Below are 22,374 nucleotides of genomic sequence, written 5' to 3'. Positions count from 1 at the left end.
ATAAAGGTGGATTTGACCATTATTGAACATTAATGAGGATATTTTATTGTTGACCAAGTGATTATGTCTCTCTGAACAATTAGTATTACTAATTTAAACAATGAAAAACAGTAATTGAACCAGCAATAAAAGGCTCCATAAGTCACCTATTTGGACATTAAATGTAGCCCATTTCTTTTTCTTTTCAACTTTCAATTGAGCCAGTAACACTGGAACAAAATAGTCAATAAAATAATTAAAAGTTCAGAAATTATACAAACATGTCTTAACATTTCAACATTTCTAATGAGACAGGTGGGCCTGTCTGCATTTTCGTAGCGCGTTCCAGTCTGGGGTGCAGGAGGAGAGCGCAACATGCAAATCAGGTGACCCCAAAAAATATCTTGCGACCCACCTGAGGGTGGTAACCCAGTCTTGGGGAAACAATGGTCTAGACAGGTTCCACAGTGGTCCAAGGGCGTATACTAGTCAATGTGCTCTTATACTTGTTCTAATACAGCTCAAGATCATTTTAAAGCTATTCAGGAAAGGTTAATTTCTGTCCTGTGACTTTTTTAGTTTTGATACTTGCTCAAATGAGTATCAGGTTTTGATACTGGTTTTAGTATTGATTAGTATCTGATTTTCGAGACTTTTGACAATCCTACAACAGATTACTTCTTTGTCTGATAACATGTGGGAATCTTAGCTGAGTTTTCCTCCTCTCTGGTTGCTTGCAGTGAAGCGTGCCCTGGAATAAACACCTCTTGCTGTGCGGCGTTGATGGCTTGTTCACATAATTACAGAGACTCAAGATTAGCAACAGCCCTCCATTACACAGGGTTATCCAGGTGTTAGGAGCCTGCTGCTTTACGACAGGGATGAACTGGAATGTACCATGCACTAGACAATGCCTCTCCAGCTATTATTATCATCATGGGACACAAAACACAAGAAGAAAGACTTAACAGCAGTCTAAAAACCATCAAGGAGACCATGTGTGACTAGACCGAAAACGCAGTGGAGAAGAATGTTGTAAAGTGGCTTTAGTTGGATAATGCTTGACGTTTATAATCTCTACTTTTGGTCCAATGTGGTATCCATCCTTTTATGATTTTTATAATTCAATGATGACCGAGCCCTTGTTTTGAAAGTTCCTTACTGCTGTTGTTCAATCTGATATGTAATCAAAGAGTTTAAGTATTTTTTTTTTAATTCTCTTAGAAATACTGATACTGGTATTGGGTATCAGCATTGATACAGATTTTTTTTTTTGGATTGGATAACGGTTCCATGACATTGGTTCCATTGTTATCCTGGCTGGGCCTTTATTTTGATGTAATAAGACTCTTTGCAGGAGGATTTAGGCCTGGAACATCTCAATGTTTGAACTTTTATTCATACAAAACTATTCACTAGTTATTTGAAGGATAAGCAACAGTTACATAACATAACTGGATCTCTTGCATATTAAGTTAAGTGTGTTTTAAGGAAATAAATGTCATTTTCCATCCTTACACTGGTATCTGTTAATATCGGGTATCGGCAGATGCTTACAGTTAAAGTATCGGTATCATAACTGAAATATCTGGATTGGTGCATCCCTAGTTTTGCTTATCCAAAGAGGATTTAGATTCTAGAGACTCAAACCTAGCCTTTCCAACTGTGTGTTATGCAAGGTATATCAAGAAGAGTGTAGAACAAATTATTGTACTTTACATTAAATTCAATTTAAGCAGCATGAGATATTATTAAAATTTTGAACAATTATCATGGCCAAAATAAATGATTAAAGGGTCCATATTATGCTACTTTCTGACCTATGTTTTAATGATGTTTCCTCATCAAAAACATACCTGGAGTTGTGTTTTGTTTCATTCACACAAATCCTATTCTCTGCATATTTAGGATGAGCGCTTCACTGTTGTTAAACTCCATACATCTTCACTAGAACCATTTGGATGATTTCAGATCTGGAATTATCAATCTGTACTGAACTAAATTTAAAAAGTAGCAGTAGTACTCAACTTGAAAAGTACCAATTCATGACATCACAAGGTAGAACAGAGCTAAGAATAAAGAACAAAACACAATTGCAGGTGTGTTTGTGATGAGGTAAAAACACAGATTTGCATAATATATGACCTTCTACGTTGATATCACGATAATTATTTTATGGATATCAATCATTATGTTTGATGTATTATAAATAATTTAATGAAAGAGTTCCATATTTAGACAACTTTTACAGATTGCAGAACAATTATTATCTACCCTCTTTATTGCACTAAACAGTATTATTGTTTATTGCCACATCCCACTAACCACTCCATTTACTTTTACATAATGTAATGACACACCATGACAACATTGGTCTTTTCTTTTTCCACAGTTCAAAGCGATTGAAGACCACTAAAAGCTTCGTAAACACAACTTTGGATGAAGATGGGACAGCTGACTGGGTTGTGTTGTTTACTCCTCCTAAGCCTGGCTGTGCTGACCACCGCAAGACCCAAAGCAGGTCTGACCACGAAACACAAACAGTACACTGCATTCATTTACACTTTTATATTTGAATTATTTAGTTGCTCATTAGAAAATGCATAGCAAACTAAAGAGTGGTCTGAGCTAGGGCATGATTAGTCGATTAATCGGTAATTGATCATTAAGAATTTCATCGATTACATTCATTTTAATCGACAAACCATATGTAGGTTGCTGTGCGTAGCGTGACCAAACAGGGGTCTGTACATGTAGCTCTCTGCACTCAGAAGGAGCGAGCAGACACAAACGGTCAGTCCGCCTGCAACGTGCCGAAGCGCATATGCGTATTTAATGATGACTTGTACAAGAAATTCCACGCTTTCCGTTGCATTCGGGACAAGTGGGAGGAGTAGCGCAATGTCGTAATTTTGTCAAAACCACCCCCCGTACGGTGTCCTGGTTTTTGACAAACGCACTAACCTGTGTTCCACTGAGTCGTGTCGCATCAGCGCACAAGAGCTGTTTTTTACTTCTTAATTTATGCAAATTAGCCATGCGGTTTTAAGTTTCGTTTCTGTGAGAGTTGCGCAAAGCTGCATTAAACACAATCTCAAACGGGCTGATGTGGCTCTAGAGTCGTTACGGTTGAATTTATTTATGCAGATTAGTAGTGCAGATAGTAATAATAATGATGATAAATTTTAATATAAATAATGTCAATGATTAATCCATAATCGATCGTTAATTCTCCCGACGATCGATTAAGAAAATTTAATCGAATGCCCATCCCTAGTCTGAGCTGAAATTTTGTGTTGAGCGTGTGGAGAGAGAGGTGGGGCAAGGGAGAGTTTTATTTAAGTTTTTTGTGCCAATTTTTGTTTTTGTTTTGTTAAATGTACATTTTTATTTGGAGATTTGTCACCTGCTTGTTTCTATGTATGTGTCATTGCACTGCTTGGAATGTCCCATACTATGGCATTAAATCAGTTCTACATTTATTAAACAACAGGTGGATTTATTGCTCAAAAATACCAAGAAAAACTGTTATTCTGACTGAGCGGAGTTGTCTCTCCACAGATCTGAGCTGTAACTTGGTCTGGTTTGGTCTCCATGATGATAGAAAGGTTTAATACCATTCTGTGAAACATTACAAAGCGCTAACATGTCAGAGAAAAGCATTTGACGGGCTCTCCACCAGAAAAGTTACAAAATGCACCTTTAATCTTACTTATTTACTCTCATATTTGAATTATTTAGAAGCCCATGAGACTTTTTGTGTGCATGGTGTTGAATAAAAGCTAGACAGAAAAGTTACTTCCATACTGTGGAATATGTCGCAATCCAATAACATAGTGCACCTTCGAGGCCTTACAAAATTACAAAATAAAACAAATATTGATCCAGCTCAAAAGCTCAGACAATTAATTGCTAAATAAATCTAAAACTTGAACATAACCAGGACTAAACCAGGTCTAAACATCACCAAACCAGACCCAAAGAAATCATCATCTTGTTCTACAATGTCTGCGGATCTTGATTTATCACCCAAGACAGTAAACCAAGCATTTTTATAAAAGCGTGATTGAAATGAAATATGAACTGCACGCTACGTTGGCTCCTGGTGTGATCTTTATGATGAATCTTGTACATTCATCACTTGTAACTCTTCCAGCTCATAAATTCGCACCACAGTGAGCTGGGCCAGGCCTCACAGCTCCCGCCTGCCTTCTGTTTTCTGACCCCCAGATGATGTTACAAGATGGAGGAGGTGAGGCAGACATGTTAAAGAGCAAAGCAGGTGTTTCCAGGTCAGGGAAAGTGGTGAATAATGGGCTGTATGGTAAAGCAAAACTGCCCCATTCTGTTATTGACATCCCAGGTGTTCAGTTTTAGTTTAAATCCCAGCTTTAAGTAGAGATTAAACTGGTTTCAAGCCAGGAATAAACCATCAGGAAACCAAGACCAGGTCCAAACTGGAACTGAACGTGTTACTTATCAAAGAAAAATCAATGAATTCAAAAACAGCATTTGATCTTTAACCTTAAAACTGCAGTATCAGAAGTGTAGTCCAACCACAGCACAGCATTGTAGTTTTGACCAAATAAACTTTTATCCAGTTGGCAAACAGAATTTCTCTGTTTGCCATGGATTCTACCTTGACAACTGAGGGATTTTACACACATTTTAGTTTGAGAAGAAGCCAAAAGTGAAGTGGCCAAACAAACCAAAACAATAGGCCTGTTTGGCATTAGCAAAGTTAGAAAATTGCATGATGAAAACTAGAAAGATTTGATGAGGATAGAAGCATAGTTTGAAACCTCAAAAAGTCCATTTTGCATTAGATCTTACTCTTGGCCTAGCTACAACTTGTCAGTGTATCTTTGTCATTCTTTGTTGTGCTCTGTTGCAGGTGCACAGCCCAAGTGTAAGTCTGGCCCTGTAGACTTGGTGTTCCTGATCGACAGCTCTCGTAGTGACCGCACGAGTTTGAGACCATGAGGAAGTTCATGATCGACATTCTCAACGAACTGGACATCGGACCTGACACAACCCGGGTCGGAGTGGTGCAGTACTCCAGCCAGGTAAAAACTTTCTCAAATGTGTCTTGTCTCTCTCAGCTGTACGAATTTTATATTTAAAGCTTACAGCAAAAAGTAATTTATATTAAAGCTCTGTGGACACAATCTGAGATGTAAGTGTCTCTCTTTGGCCAGTAATGTTAAGGTTTCTGGTTCAATCCCCACTACTGACACTAACTTGAGTTCTTCTCTCTCATCCTTGAAGTTTATCTTACAATTTTTTGATGATGTAAAAAATCCAATATGCCTTCCAGTAGTACAATAGTTAATGTCATTTCATTGCCATAAAATATATATTGCGGTGTTTTGGTGCAGGTGCGCAGTGAATTCTCCCTGAAGACCCACACCAAAATGGACGCCATCGTGAAGAACATCAACGAGATCATCCCCCTGGCCCAGGGCACCATGACAGGACTGGCCATCAAATATGTCATGAACGTGGCTTTTACTGAGGCTGAGGGAGATAGGCCCAAGGTAACAAGAAGCTCTTCTGTGAGCCAAAATGTTGTATTGGCATAAATATTATAAATGTTTAAACTGGTTTATGTTTTTAGTGGTTTAGCCCTTCAAAATAATAGTAACAGTACAAAGTTACTCCTTATTTAACCAACACATAGTATCCTAATTATTCACTGTGATGAATTTCTAAGCACTTTCGTGAACAAGGTTTGAGCAGAGTTTTGCAGTCACAGAAAAGCTAATAACTAGCAAGCCAAATGTGCACTTTCTGATTCTCAGACAAAAAACCAACAACAATGAAATTAGGACTACACACAGGCAGCATGCAGTCTCATTTTGATCCCAAGAGCTGCTTTTACAATAGATTTGTACTGGGGCAAAACTGATCTTACTCTACTACATGGAAAAAATTGGGGACAGCCCTTTTAATGTGGCATTCATTAACAGTTGACTTGTTTTCAGTAAGTAGAAAATGCAACCAAGGATGTATTTTTTTTTTTTTTATTTCCATTGTTATTATTATTTGCTTACAGCCAATAAACTACAGGACCTCATTTCCAAGTTAGCCTAGGTTTTAGAAGTAAAACCAACCTTGCATTTGAAGGATTTATGTCTGAGTAGCAGCAGCGAGTTGTACTTCCTGATGGAAAGCGCCGGACTTATATCACTTAGCACCTATCTTGCCGGCAAAGTAAAATTCCGCTGCTGTTGAGAAAACAGTCCCTCAACATGCGACAATTCATGCGATGCAAGGTTAGTTTTACATCAAACATTATTCTATCAACACAGACATTCATATCGACAGTCTGGTGTAATAATATATTTGCTTCGGGTGTTTTGTGGAGTGTGTAAGACTGTTTTTACTGGCAGGCTAACTATGGCCATTGACATGCACTAGCCTAGCACCAGCGACCTCTGCAAATACAAGGACTGGATGGAATATTTTCAAAAAGTGTCTCCACACGTCTCCAACACTCTGGCTCACTAGGAAATGACATCCTATGTAAAAAATTCCGGACTGTCCCTTTAAACAAGGGGATGTTTTTGGAGCTTTCTACCATGTAATGTTGTTCCGTCATTAAAAACATGTTTGAAGATTTTTGATATGTCATCCATTCATGTTTGAGTACAATGTCTGGTAATCTCTATAAAGTCTAATACTTAAATAATATAAATAAAAAGTGAAAGTGTTTTATAGTTTTTGTAGAGTATGTAAAGAATGTAAGTGACCCTTTTACCTCTCTCTCTCCGTCTCCTCTCAGGTGCCTAATGTGGCTGTGATCGTGACAGACGGGCGCCCTCAGGACCGCGTGGCCGAGGTGGCAGCAGAGGCCAGAGACAAGGGCATCGAGATCTTCGCTGTGGGCGTGGCCAGAGCAGACATGACATCACTGCGCGCCATGGCCTCCCCTCCCTTCGAGGACCACGTCTTCCTGGTCGAGTCCTTCGATCTCATCCACCAGTTCGGACTGCAGTTCCAGGACAAACTCTGCGGTAAGGAGGATAACCAGAGACTATCAGCCATCAGGTGGTGTTATAACATACATAACATACATACAAGGACATACAGGTTTTTGGCATGTTCTCTTCATGTCTGTGTATAAAATAAAATAAATTAAATCATACGAGAAAACACGATGTCACATTCGGGGCAGCAGCCATTTTGGTAGGCAAAAAAACCTATCAAGTCAAAATCAGCAGTCAACAGTTATTGGCAAGTTTTAACTTCTCAAAGTAATATTTTTGATCCTCAACATTCAGTGACTATAGCCCTATTTACACAGGATTAGTTTAATTTCACACAGGATTAGTTAAATTTTAAATTACCCCACAATGTTTGAGTTTTTTGTGTACATTCGCACGGCATAAGCAATGTCAGTAAACCACCAGTTTTTACTTTATTCCAGAAATGCTGGACTGATAAACATACCAGAACAACACGAGAAAGTTTTAATTCATCGCGTCCCAAATGTTGTTTGTTCTTCGACAGTGTACCGTCCAACACCGTTTCTTTCTGCGTTGATGTGATCGCCGACACGATCACTATGACATCCACACCATGATACAGCCCCTCCATCCAAACTTTTGCTTTTTACTTTTTAATTATCCAAAAATACAATAGCTGGATTAGAGTATAGTCTGCGGAGAATAAATATAGTTGATTTATTTTGTATTTGAACCTAAAACAGGACGTAAAGATGTTTTCAATCACTATTAGCTTCAATGCATAGATGAAAAACAGGACAATTTACAGAAATGAGTAAATGAATAAACTCACATGAGGAGCTTTGAGTTTGCAGAATTACAGGAGGTAAAATTCGGGGGAATTTTTACAGACATGGATGATTCACAAGGGACTAGAAACACAAGCGACATTTGTAATTATTACAATTTACGAGGGGACTCCAGGTAAAAGTAATCCAGTGCAAATAGGGCTTTAGAGTAAGATGATGAAGTCATGTCAAAACAATTAAATGAAAAACCTACTTCAAAATAAGACAAGTTATCTCATGTCAGACAACACAACACAAATGAACGGCCCCACTGACTTTTTGCCTACCAGCTACTGTGCACGTGTGGAAATGCAGGATGTAAACAAAACAAAAAAATTCTCGTATTGAAATGACAGAAAAGAGAGAAGAAACAGATTTATATGTTTAATTTTTTGCTTTTAGACTAAAATTATTACATTTTTACAGTAAACTGTCAGTTTACACTAACATTTTGGAAAGCTATTTGTCAATATCTTACCACACAATGTTTTACTTGTTTTCTTGTATATAATGCCCCAGGATTGGAGGGTAGCACAAAAATGTAGCCATCTGTGCTGTGTAATTTTAGGAGTGGCTTGCGAGGGGAAAAAGATTTGATATGCTGCACTATACTGTAACTGTAACCTTAACACAGCATTTATCTTCCCCCTCTATATACCAGTATAGTTTCAATTGGTTCCAGTCATGTCAAGTTCAGATCACAGCCAACTCTTTGTATGGGTTTGTGATGTTTTTGGTTTAATTTAAATCCAACCTGAATTCTTTGCGTAATTAAAGGCAGTTGAACATTTTGCCAAGTTATCATAAAGGATCGGATCACCCACCTAAATATCACTCTCCGGAAAAGATTTAGGGGTTTCATTCTAAATAGGACACACCTGTACATTAGGCCAGTGGTATAGTGACACAGTGGGTCTTTGTCCCATTAATCTACTGTTAATTTAATCATGCACAGTGCTACCACATCCAACTAAAAGGTCATGTTTGTTTTAGTTAAACTTCAGTTAAATTACCACACATACACACAAATATATATTTTATTTGGCTAAACCTATTCATTTTAGTTATACATTTCAGTTTGATACATCCTTATGAAGGTAAATATGTTGCAAAATGAGAGAGACTTGATTTGAGAACTTGTAGAATATAATGTGAGAATGTGTAGAACAAAACTTTGAACTTGTAATTACCTATTTTCATATACGTGTGTGTTGAATTTGCAGTCACGGTGAAAAAAAACACACGAGTGCTTGAAAAAAAATGTGTGCACTTGCACTTTTCGGCTGTTATTCCTTTTTTTTTTTTTTTTTTTTTCATTTTGGTTTTGGACACAAATAACAAAGAAAATAGTTTTGTTTTTTTGTTATATTTGGTTTTATTTTGAAAAACGAATGATACACGGATTCTTCATCTTCCCGCTTTCTGACTGGTCAAACCCTCCTCCTTCCCCTATCCCTTCCTCCCCCCAGCTCTCTACAAGTGCAAATCAGTTTTGCCACATGCACATCGCAAAATGTCATGGTGCACAGATTTGAACCTGCTGGGACACATTTGAGAAGTTGCAGTCACTCAATTGTGGTTGTATCAGTCATAATGGATGCAGATGTCACTCTGTTCATGCAAATATCAATCTACACATTTATTCATATTTTTCTCCCGTGTGTGTAAATATTTTCCACAAGTGAAAATTTCAGTCCGCAAGTGCACACATTTTTTTCAAGCACTCGTGTGTTCTTTTTTCACCGTGACTGCAAATTCAACACAAACGTACATGAAAATAGGTAATTACAAGTTCAAAGTTTTGTTCTACACGTTCTCACATTATATCCTACAAGTTCTCAAATCAAGTTTACACGCTTTCTCATTTTGCAACATATTTACCTTCATACATCCTTTCACTACTTACCTGCACCTCCACATGGTCCAAACTAAGAGGGGTGTGCTCCAGGTCAGCCATTTTTAAAGCCTCTGGGGGAGGTCCTGGGCCGAACCAAGTGGAGGGGAGAACTGGTTTGAATTCCTTTTTCTTTCCTTGATTTTGTGTATGTGGTCAACATTTGTAATTTACTTTAAACACTTTGGTTTAAAGAGACTTAGACTTAGATTTAGATACTGCTAAAGTTAAACTCTGATCCTCACCTGTGAAAGGAAATGGTACTTACCTGTGGAAGTCCTTCCTGCTGGAGACAGTATAAAAGGTAGATGTTTTAATTTCACAACCAAAGTCTGTTTTATAGATACTTTTTAGTCTGCCTCCTACTACAACCACATCGGGCCAGCTTCCCACAGGCGAACCAAGAAGTAGACAGATTTAAAGTAGTGGAAGAGGTTACTAAAGTTTTACAGTGGTACAATAGGTCAATACAATGGACGAACAGGTTTATTACTCAAAAACAACTTGTATAAATATTGCAGAAAGTTTATTTGGTGGGAATTTTAGACTGCTTTATGGAGTTTGGCACATTTTGGAAAGCTAGATTTTACTACATTATATTTCAACATTGCTAAGTTTAAATAACTATTAGAGAATAAAATCCAGTAAGACTCTGAATGGTCACTACCTAAACCCCAGCACCTGTATCATGAATCAGTGCTAGTGCAGCCTTTGCAGCTCAGGGAGGGAATTCTGGAGGTTCTGAGCTTTCACTTGAGGCCTGTCCATATACTGAGGATGATACGTACAGGTACACAGGTAAGTTAAGTTCAGTTGTGATTGTAGTACTTTTTTAAAACTGTTAAAGCCCAGGCTACACACAGTTCCTTTAAATTGGTCACAAATAAATGACAGCCACTTCTAAGGAGATAGGAACAATGTATATTTCTTCATGTTTTTCACTTTAGGCCTTATGATGTGTGTGTTTTGTGTGTTCTTGTGTGTGTGCAGGAGTGGACTTGTGCCTGGAGTCGGAGCACGGGTGTGAGCACATCTGTGAGAGCTCTCCAGGGTCGTACCAGTGTCTGTGTCTGCCCGGATACACCCTCAACGCCGACGGCAAAACCTGCAAAGGTCAGCCCAGGTCCAATCTGTTACGACTGAAATGTGTGAAATGTCCAGTCAGTCATTTTTACACTGGTTTATGCAAAACAGCAAAAAATAAGATATATTAAAGATACTTATTTCATTAATGTATTTATTTATATGTGTATGGGACATAGTCAGCACAACTGGGCTAGTGGAAAAGTTGAGTGGGGATTGGAAGGGCTGAATGATTTGGGGAAAATATCTAATTGTGATTTTTCTGACAAGCATTGCAACTGTAGACAGATTTGGGATTTATGTTTTAATCATGGGACTCCGTTTAAAGTTCACATTTTGAAAACGTCTTGAAGAACCGACAAAAAGAGTAAAATATGAACTGACAAACTCATCACATTTCAGAACATGTTTGTACAGATTTAAACTACAGGATTAGCAGGTTTACATGCATTTTGAAAAATCTGTTTATCCGGTTTTCCAGTCGTGCATGTAAACATTGTGAATTTAATAGGGTTTAAAATTAGATACTAATCAATATTAAAACTAGTATCGGAAATAGATACTCATTTTAGTATCAGTAATAAAAATGTTACATTCATAGGATTGAAATGAACCTTTTCTGAATAGCTTTAGAATGATCTCAGGTCCTTCCTACTTAGGGGAGTTTTAAAGGTAATCTAGCTTAGTCTATATGGGAGAGATTTCTGTGAAGTTGGATTTAATTTAAGTTACATATTTTCTGTTTAACTGAGATTTTGTATTTGTAATTATGTAATTAAGTTATTTTAGATTCACAACCAAACCACCCATACTTTTTTTATAGCTCAGTGAATATAGAGAAAATTTCCGCACACCGTCTTACTTGCAAATTGTGAGATTTATTAGGACAAACTGTGCAATGTTTCGGCACTAGGCCTTCGTCAGGCAAACCTAGTGCCAAAACATTGCACGCGGGATTTTTTTCTATGTTCTTGGGCTGCTCCCTCTCCTCCAATGCACCCGTCTCAAGTGGTTGATGTGCGAAGTTCTCATTCTTCTTTTATTTTTAGCTCAGTGAATGAATTTGGGGGCATTAAAATGATCTTGAGCTGTATCAGAACAAGTATAAGGCCACATAGACTAGTATATGCCCATGGAACCTACTTGGACCACTGAGGGATGACATAGACATAAGGCCACATAAAAGAAAGTACTACGATTTAATGTTGAAAATGGCATTCTATTTTGTAAAGACAGAGTTTTTTTTTATTATCATTGTGGTATCAGAATCGGTATTGAGTATCAGATCTATTCCTTAGTATCTAAATTGAGACTTTTACTAGAGACTGTTTTATTTTATTTTATTTTAGTATCGTGACAACACTAGAATGTAATGTCATCTATGTCTTTAGCCATCGACCTGTGCGCTGAAGGAAAACATGACTGTGAGCAGATCTGCCTCCCCACTCCTGGAGCCTTCACCTGCGACTGCAACAAGGGCTACCAGCTGAACGCCGACAAGAAGACCTGCTCAAGTCAGTACAGTGTCATTTGAATCAGCTAACATCATAACATAAGCTATGTATTCACACGGCTGAGGATGCTTCAGCATGTGCTATCAATGACTAAATGCATTCTAACGATATTATTATATTATTTTATATTACTTACAATCTTAAAATGCATTGCTACCTGCAAACAATTACTTACTTATCCATACTCAGTATAGTATACATTTTTGTCATAATTTAGTTAAAGCGAATTGATGCGAGAGGTTATAGGTCTACTATGCAACTTTTTTAGTAGAGGATTTCATCGTTTTACTGTTACCATGGAGATGTTATTGCCTTGCCTGGAATATACCACAGTTCGGCATTAAACATATTTACATTCAGGGCCTGTTTACACGAGAACGCTTGTGGGTAAAAACGACAAAATATTTTATCGGAAGCGCCTTTCGTTTAGACGGTGATGGCACTTTTGGGGCTTAAAAATGAAAAAATCTGAAACCACCCTCCAGAGTGGAAAAGTTGAATACACTCCGCCATAGAGTTTCCGTCTACGCTGCCCAAGACGCAAAACTCTGGTCAGATCTGCTCACGTCGCGTACACGTTTACGTCACATACATACAGTACACTGAAACAAACATGTCGGATGGCATGCATACCCAGTCGCAGATTTCCTATTGAAAACGCTGGTCTAAATGCGAAATAAAGAGTGAAGACGTGATGCCACTTTTGCGTCTTCTGTTCAGACCGTCATCATATAAACGTAGCCACACAGAGCCATTTTATGAGCAGGGTTGCCTCTCTGCACATCTGTAGCTCTAAATGTCCTACTTTGGAACAATCCAGGCAAAACAATAACATTTCCATGGAGACAAGCTGGTGGCATAGTCCACCTGAAAATGTACATACTGCACCTTTAACTAATTGGTTTTGGGTTGCCATAGTACCTAACTAAATAAGACTTTTTAAAAACAAATATTAATACAGTTTATTACACCTCCATCAATAAGTACCTTTAGAGGTCAATGATATATGAAATCCTATTTGTATATACCATAGTTTACTGTATTATATTGAGAAAGCCATTTAGTTTATGTAATAATATCTGAAAGTATAAAGAAGTAAACCCTTCAGTTGCTAAGCTGTGCAGTGGCTAATGGCTGTGCTGCTTCCCTCTTCAGTGATCGACTATTGTTCGTTCGGGAACCACAGTTGTGATCACGAGTGTGTGAGTGTGCTGGGGGGCTTTAACTGTCGCTGTAACGAGGGATACAGGCTGCTCGCCAACGGAAAGACCTGCCAGGGTAAGTATACTGCAGTCAGGTTGGTAGTAGTGGTAGTAGAGAGCACTTTTAGATTATTGTTCATTTGCAAAGTTTGCCTTAAAGTGTTTTTGAAGTGAAGTTGTGTATCTGTGTAATGCATTAGCTTCAGTAAGTGAGAGGTGGTGGGTAAGGTTGCTCGGTAGATTGCAAACAGAACTAATGGTGCTGTGATGAAAAATCTTGTTGTACCTGTAGTTCAGTCCTCTACAAATCTGTTCTGAAATGCATGGTATGTATTGTTGTAGTAGTGTATCAGTTCATATTTCAGACTCCTCAAATACTAATGGACTTGTTTGTACTCTGAACAGAGTCCTATTTTTAGGTACTAGTTGTGGGTTCTATAGACCTTTTTCACAACGGCCGAAAGTGCAGCGATGTAGGGTAAATGTCACTTATGTTAATGCTTTTGTATGGCTAAATATCTGTGGAAATGTCTCACGTATTTTCCACCAGCTTCATAAATCTGCTCCATCACCAAATCTTCATCCAAAAAAGTCGACAAAGATCATGTTCTGTCCATGAAGAATTTATCCACAACTATCAAGGTAAGAAAGATGAAAACGTAAAGGCGAGCAACAACAAACAGTATTAGTGAACGACTCCTGAGCAAAACTAACTTCATGGTCATGAATAAAACATAAGTAATAAGTAATTCATTAATAAGTAGCTCATAAATAACTCAAACTGATTCTAGAATTAAAATTAAAAATTTATTTCACGATGTGGGTATTAACATAGATAGAGAGATTTGTGCAGTTCGAATGCTACAGATGTTTACAGATTACATGTTTAGCATTTAAACTGCACAAATCTCTCTGTCTATGCGAACATCTACATCATGAAATCGATTTTTGATTTTAATTGTTGAATCAGTCTGAGTTAACAAGTTACTTATGTTTTATTCATGACCACAATGTTAGATTTGCTCAGGAGTCGTTCACTAATGCGTCGTCGTTGTTCGCCTTTACGTTTTCGTTTTTCTTACCTTGATAGTTGTGGATAAATTCTTCATGGACAGAATATGTTCTTTGTCGACTTTGTTGGATGAAGATTTGGTGATGGGGCAGATTTATGAAGCTGGTGGAAAATACGTGAGACATTTCCACAGATATTTTGCCATAGAAAATCATTAACGTAAGTGACGTTTACCCTACATCACGGCACTTCCAGCCATTGTGAAAAAGGTCTGTTCTTAATCTAGACAATTCATTTTCTCTCCTCCCTACTTTGCCATGGGTTCCATTAACTTGGAAAAGAAATGGCAATAACCGCTGCTTGATTCATCTGTAAAGTTCAAACAGTGGTTAGAAAGACACTATAATGTTTACTACAGTATAATAACATGTAAACAATAGCACTATTATAAGGTGTATTAACTTTTCTGGTAAAGGGGCCACAACCTGTCTATCCACCTGTCTGGAATGTTCCACAGTATAGTACTTATCCATCTAGTATTTATTCAATTGCATTTTTTTTTTATTACTCAAAATTACCTTGAAAAACATTCTTACTGTGAGCGGGGTTGCCTCTCCACGGATCTGACCTGCATATTGGTCTGGGGCATGACCTATTTGTCTGCATGGAGATAGATAACTTAAATGCCATATAGTGGAACATTCCAGACAAAGCAATTACATCTTCTTAGAGATAAAGAGGCAAGTAGCAGACACACCAACAGAAAGGAACGCGCGACTTTAATTTGCCGTCATGTGCTTAGAGATATGTGGCAGAGGACTTTGAAAACAGGTTGTGGGTTAGATTCTTTGGTTTAGGAGTGGTGTCTGAATGTCTCCCTGTTACCGTGGCAACAATTTGGGCCCTTAAACCAACCACACTCACCGTCACTCAAGCTAATGCACAACCTGATACAACTTCCTTTCAAAAATCCCCAACTTCCACTTTAAGGAGAGTAACATAGTGAATCTGTGGAAATTAGAGCGTAGCTGCGCCCTTCTAGCACAGACGCCATTAACTAAACAAAAGCATTTACCAACCTTTGCACAGACAAGTGATAGATATTTGAAAATGAGCATGTGTGAGCTATGCAGCATGTTTGCACAGGGCTGCACGCATCACAACACCTGCAGGAACAAAGCATGGGATGTCGCTCAAATACAGACGATTTACAACTTTTGGAAAACTCCGGCTTTGCGGTCACACAAATCTTTATAGCTCAGGAAGCGCGGCGTGTAATTGTACTGTCCGCGTAACCTAAATACCAGAGGCGCTTTACGGTTAACATGTGAAAAGAAGACTCGTTCAGATTGACCTCGAGATGAGGGTGGTGAAGTTGGGTTATGTAAGTTCAGATGTGAATGATCTATGCATGTGTATTGTTCAGCCATAGACCTGTGCGCTGAGGGGAAGCACGACTGTGAGCACGTTTGTATACCTGCTCCTGGAGTCTTCACCTGCGACTGCAACCAAGGATACTCTCTGAATGAGGACGAGAAGACCTGCACACGTTAGTCAGACAAACTAACACTGTATACACTCACAAAACTCTTTTTTTTTTTTTTTAAACATGGGCACTTGTCTTTTTTGCCCAGAACACACACTACACCCACTGTATACGACATGACCTTACATATATCACTAGAGTCTGTTAGATTTTAGGAGCACATAAGTGAGGGTTATCACATAAGAATCATTAAAATTTCCCAAAATGAGATCACAAAGTTTACACTGTAACATGAGAAAGCAAATCATTTTCTGCTGCAACTCAAGCTTTTAGAAATGAATGCTCTAATGCTTGTGCTTGTTCTAACAGCTATGCATTTTTGTAACTAATAATGCATTACTTAAAAATAAGAAAAAATAACAGTAGTAACTAGAGCGAGGAGAATATTCAGTTTGTCGACTGGACAAAAGTTAGTTTGGTTAAAGACGTTTTCGCTAAGGACACCATCTATCTCCTATTTACAACTCCATCCTCAAAGCTAAATCAAAACAAACAAGAGAACAACAGGTGTAGCCAGGTCAGGTCCAGAGGTGTGGAAACTCCATTATGGCCATGAATTGTTATGCTAATTAGACACCACACAGGTCAATAGGCCAAACTAACTAACAGAACCTGTAAACAAGTAGTGTGTTAGTTTCAGTTTAGTTAACTCCTCCCTGCAGATATAAGGAAGTGTCCACCAGCATCTGACCAGAACTAAAGAAGCAGCTTGAATGAGCTGCGAAACGTCTTCAACCAAACTAACTTTTGTCCAGTCGATAAACTGAATTTTCTCCTCGCCATGAATTCTACCTGGACGACTGAGGGATTCTTTACACAATAGTAACTAGATGTAACTCATGTTCTATGAATATGTCAATAGTCCCATATGAGCACTCCCTGGGAGATTACTGAACTCAGGTCAGAGGTTTGACAGAGGCACACTGTGACAGTTTTTGTTAGACAGTTTTGAGGTTCCAGGGTTGTATGTTGCTGAAGTTGTCATATATAGTACTGACTTCTTTATGTTGTATACTGTTCAGCTATTGATCTGTGTGCTATGGGGAAGCATGACTGTGAGCATGTTTGTATACCTGCTCCTGGAGTCTTCACCTGCGACTGCAAACCAAGGATACTCTCTGAACGAGGACGAGAAGACCTGCACACGTTAGTCAAACAAACACATACTGTATACACTCACAAAACTCTTTTTTAAACACTTTTGCCATAAAACTGGGCACTTGTCTTTTTTGCCCTGGTTACAAAGTCTTCACTTGGACTTTAAGAAACCGCCATTTTTTGTCTTACCCAAGATGGCAGCGCTTCAATTTTGTATTGTCACCAAATCTGTCTACACAACTAATTTAAATTTTTTATTTTTTGAATGGGCAACATGCAGTACACAATCAACATTAAACCAGGTTGATTAGGTTAGATATTTATTATGGAAAAAGTAGTGAAGTAATGTTTCTTTATATATTGTTCAGCCATAGACCTGTGTGCTATGGGGAAGCATGACTGTGAGCACGTTTGTATACCTGCTCCTGGAGTCTTCACCTGCGACTGCAACCAAGGATACTCTCTGAACGAAGACGAGAAGACCTGCACACGTTAGTCAGACAAACTCACTGCGTACATGATATATGCACAGAGATCACCAGAGACACCTATACTTCAGCCATACAGTATTTAGGGGCATGGTTGTTGTCATTATAAAATCTTAAGATGGGCGTACACTGTGTGATTTTGTTCAATTTCATGATGCTCCAAATGATTCCCAAAACTCACAGTGCAATTGAATCTCATAGAAAGCTCACAACAGAGATGTGTCCACTGTGATGGTCATATATACTAACCTGCTCACACAGTAAAATATCACAGTGTACACCCATTTTAAACAAGTTTAAGCCCAGTATTTAGATGCTTAAACTTCACCTCTGTTCTTTCAGTAAAAAAAAAGAATAGGCCTAAGGCCTCCTCCTTAAATAAATCTCCATGAGGACAAAGGAACTCTCACATAAATGACACAGGGGGGACAAGGAGCTCTCCATACGGAAACAAAGGAGCTGTGTCATGAAATCTCAATCTCAAAAACCCTATTAAGGATACTTGTCTTAGCCACTAGTTTCCAAGATGATGCCAATTCAAAATATAATGACTTGAGCTTTTATCTTACATAGCAGTAACCTCTTGTGTTATATATTGTTCAGCCATAGACCTGTGTGCTATGGGGAAGCACGACTGTGAGCACGTTTGTATACCAGCTCCTGGAGTCTTCACCTGCGAATGCAACCAAGGATACTCTCTGAATGAGGACGAGAAGACCTGCACACGTTAGTCCCAAACACTATTAGTTGTCTATAGACTTCAAACACTCCTCACAATATACAAAACAAAATTGTCTTATCTTAGCATAGCATCAAATATATCTGACCCCATAAGAATTGATGTATAACAGAGCTGTGCCAGGATTGTTAATGTGTAGACAAATATCATCAGCACTATCAGTGAACTTACACAACTAATGCCCAGGTTGTTATATATTGTTCAGCCATTGACCTGTGTGCTATGGGGAAGCATGACTGTGAGCACGTTTGTATACCTGCTCCTGGAGTCTTCACCTGCGACTGCAACCAAGGATACTCTCTGAACGAGGACGAGAAGACCTGCACACGTTAGTCAGACAAACTCATACTATATATACTCAGAAAGCTCTTTTTTAAAAACACATTTACCGTAGAACAGGGCATGCATCTTTTTTTTGCCCTGCATACAACATAGATTTTACTCAAATCCTTTACTTGGACTTGAAGTAATCGCCTACGCTTACCCAAGATGTCAGCAATTCATTTTTGTCATCAAATCTATTCTCCAACTCTTTTCTTTTTGTTTATGTGTTTATTTTTTGAATGGGCAGCATACAACACATGAATTAATATTAAAAAGGGTAATGTACCAGAGTTAGTCCCTTTGCCAGACAAAAATATTGACAAAATGATTACACTTTATGACAACAGCACCTTAGCCTTAAGTATGAAGACTTAGTCTTCAGAGATAGGGTATTAATTAAGACTTAAATAAGCCTGAATCATTCTTAATAACATATTTGTTCCTCATGAATTAAAGGTGCACTATGTAACTTTTTGGTTCTGGGTCCATCACCTGCTTGTTTGTATGGATATGTCATTGTTCTACCTGGAATGTTCCACAGTATGACTTTAGCCAGATCTACCTCAGATTTATTACATAACAGGTGGTTTTGTACCTAAAAAACAGGCATTCTGACTGTGAGTGGGGTTGTCTCTCCACAGACCTGACCTGTAACTTGGCCTGGTTTGGTCTAGATGAATGTAGAATGGTTTAATGCCGTACTGTGAAACATTCCAGACAAAGCAGTAACATCTCCATGGAGAAAAGCTTTTAACCAGAAAAGTTGCACAATACACCTTTAAGGATTATTAAGTGTAGTTATAGTATAGTGTTATCGTCACAATAATTAGCATGACATTATACTTTACAGATAGGACAGGCTATGTTGAAACTGTAGAGGATCACACGGTTTTACAACAATTTTTTGTTGCCCTTAGTTTATTAGAATTTGAATTTGCTTACAAGGAGTAAACTAATGCTTTTGCACTATATATTGTTCAGCCATTGACCTGTGTGCTATGGGGAAGCACGACTGTGAACACGTTTGTATACCTGCTCCTGGAGTCTTCACCTGCGACTGCAACCAAGGATACTCTCTGAACGAGGACGAGAAGACCTGCACACGTTAGTCAGACAAACTAACACTATATACACTCACAAAACTCTTTTTTAAAAAAAACAAAACAAAACATGTTTGCCATAAAACTGGGCATGCATCTTTTTTAGCCCTGGATAAATCCTCCCCTTGGACTTGAAGTAATCACCAACTTTTGTAGACTTGGCTTACCCAAGATGTTTCATTCTTGTATTGTCATAATTTTTTTCACTCATTCTTTTTTGTATTTACATGTATTTTATTCATTTTGGTTTGAGTCTTTTGTCATGCTTTAGTGAGACTAATCAGGTGTATTTGTTGTCAATTGTTAATAATATTTTAGCATTTAACATTACACTTTATAGATTGGACTAGATATGTTGAAAGTCCAAAAAAAAATTGAAGGAGGAGACTTGTGTTTTGTAGAAAGATAGTGTTTTTGTCTCAGTGCTAACACTAATCCAGATTTTGAGGCATAATAAATATTAAAATGAGGTCACAAATTGAAGTAATCTAATGGTGTTGTACTATATATTGTTCAGCCATAGACCTGTGTGCTATGGGGAAGCATGACTGTGAGCACGTTTGTATACCTGCTCCTGGAGTCTTCACCTGCGACTGCAACCAAGGATACTCTCTGAATGAGGACGAGAAGACCTGCACACGTTAGTCAGGAACTATACACAAAATCTTATTGGGCTAATCCTTTAATAAATAGTAACTACTGTGTTATTATTTCATTATTGTCAATTAATTGGTTTGAATGCTTTTGACTGGATTTAATGTGCATCCCTAAACCATTTCTAAAACAAGCAATGGTTGTTTCCCCCTATCCCAAAATGCATTTCGCTAGAATTGCTTTGCTTGCATGAGCCACATATAGAACTGCAATAACACAAATGTTACTGCATTTCTGTGATTAATAGTACTTGGTGTGACTAGACAAAGTGGAATATTTGTGTATACTAATGTTGTATTGTTTATGGTTCAGCCATTGACCTGTGCGCTGAGGGCAAACATGACTGTGAGCAGATCTGTATACCCTCTCCTGGAGCCTTCACCTGTGACTGCAACAAGGGATTTAAACTCAACCAGGACAAGAAGACCTGCACAAGTAAGTTCAGAAACATAGGTTTATGGATAATGCCTGGAATGGTAAGGCCTTATAAAGACTTTATGAGTCCAAAGGCAGAGGGAAAGAGTTCTTGTGACGAGAGGTTCTGGTCCAAATGGACTGTAGCTTCCTGTCAAAGGGGAGTGACTCAAATAGTCCATGTTGAGGGTAAGAAGGGTCAGCTGCAAACTGACCTGCCGGCCCCCCGAGTCCTGGAGTGGTACAGTGGAGCTGATCACCTTCTCACCAGAGCGCACAATGTGCTGTTGCAGTCTGTGTCCCGATGCACAGCTGCGATGGAGGAGGTGAGGATGGACTCAGTGATGGCCGTGCAGAACTGTACCATCATCGAGGCTCGCAGCTTGGCCTTCTTCAGTTGCTACATGTCCATCCTCTGCTGGGTTTTCTTAATGATGGAGGTGGTAGTGGGCTCCACCTGGGTCCTGGCTGATGGTGGTGCCACAGGAAGTGTAGTTCATCATCTCCAGGTTGATGCCAGTGCACCAGGTCATCAGTTGGTCCACCTCCCTACTGTAGGCAGGCTCATCCATTGAGGGTGGTGTCTACAAACTTGATCAACTTTACAGAGTTGTGTCTGGAGGTGCAGCAGTTGGTGTACAGCAAGAAGAGTGGGGGATTACACTGCTGTAGAGAGTTCGAGACATTTTTCCACAGCCACACACACTGACTTTGGTCTGTCAGGAAGTCTGTGCTCCCCCTGCAGGTGCAGTCGGGCACACCGAGCAGAGAGAGTTTGTCCTGGAGCAGAGCAGGGAGGTTCCCAGGGAGTCCAGGTGCTGCAGGATGAAATGGAGGGCCTGGTTGATGGCGATGACCTCAGACCTGTTATTTCTGTCAGTCAATCCTTTGACTGAAAATTACCATTTAACCTCTTTTGAATTTGAACTGATTATGAAATGATTGGTAGGACTTTTCATGTTTTTTTTTTATTCTTACTTGGTTTGGTGGGATAGACTGTAGTGTTACAAGTTGAGTGAAAAGTCAAATTATCAAGTCAAAAATTATGACTCCAAAAAAAGTGTAGTTCTATGTTTTAGTGAAATGAGTCATCTAACCTATCATATGAACTTTAAATTGCCCTTCAGTGATAAATAATGTATGCTGATTGTTCTCAGACATGGACATGTGTAAGACAGTGGCACACGGCTGTGAGCACCAGTGTGTGAGCACCCCTGGGTCCTACTACTGCATCTGTCCCGAGGGCCAACTGCTGCAGGACGACGGCAAGAGCTGTGGCAGTAAGTCCTCCACACTCATTTTATCCATTATACACTCAAGAAACACTATGAATATGAGAAGTCACTACAATGGTTTTAAAGCCCCACTGTGTAACATTCTGGATTAAAAAAAAAGACCAAAATAGAAGCATACATTTCATTATGGGTATTTTAAGGCACTTGGTTGTAGCGATAATTGCAAGTAGATTTCCCACCACAAGATGTTTCATAATGGGGCTTTAAATGTAATCAGGTGGAAATCAAAACAATATT

General features: G+C 38.7%; 1 protein-coding gene across 1 annotated transcript in view; it reads left to right on the top strand.

Moving 5' to 3' along the window:
• LOC110171096 (matrilin-4-like) overlaps positions 1-22,374 on the top strand; it is a 51,423-nt gene that overhangs the window by 18,482 nt on the left and 10,567 nt on the right. Inside the window, 18 exon segments of the mRNA XM_055160840.1 lie at positions 2,372-2,500; positions 4,874-4,936; positions 4,939-5,045; positions 5,358-5,516; positions 6,764-6,995; positions 10,659-10,781; positions 12,143-12,265; positions 13,421-13,543; positions 15,906-16,028; positions 17,048-17,127; positions 17,129-17,171; positions 17,492-17,614; positions 18,215-18,337; positions 18,556-18,678; positions 19,656-19,778; positions 20,292-20,414; positions 20,741-20,863; positions 22,000-22,122. Coding sequence (XP_055016815.1) covers positions 2,419-2,500; positions 4,874-4,936; positions 4,939-5,045; positions 5,358-5,516; positions 6,764-6,995; positions 10,659-10,781; positions 12,143-12,265; positions 13,421-13,543; positions 15,906-16,028; positions 17,048-17,127; positions 17,129-17,171; positions 17,492-17,614; positions 18,215-18,337; positions 18,556-18,678; positions 19,656-19,778; positions 20,292-20,414; positions 20,741-20,863; positions 22,000-22,122 — 2,119 coding nt within the window. The 5' untranslated portion in view covers positions 2,372-2,418.

Source organism: Boleophthalmus pectinirostris, unplaced genomic scaffold (genome assembly GCF_026225935.1).
Source record: "Boleophthalmus pectinirostris isolate CB_2022bp ecotype Guang Dong unplaced genomic scaffold, ASM2622593v1 HiC_scaffold_3, whole genome shotgun sequence".
NCBI classification, from domain to species: domain Eukaryota; kingdom Metazoa; phylum Chordata; class Actinopteri; order Gobiiformes; family Gobiidae; genus Boleophthalmus; species Boleophthalmus pectinirostris.
Note: the sequence above shows the minus strand (reverse complement) of the source record. Positions and strands in the feature narration are given on the sequence as shown.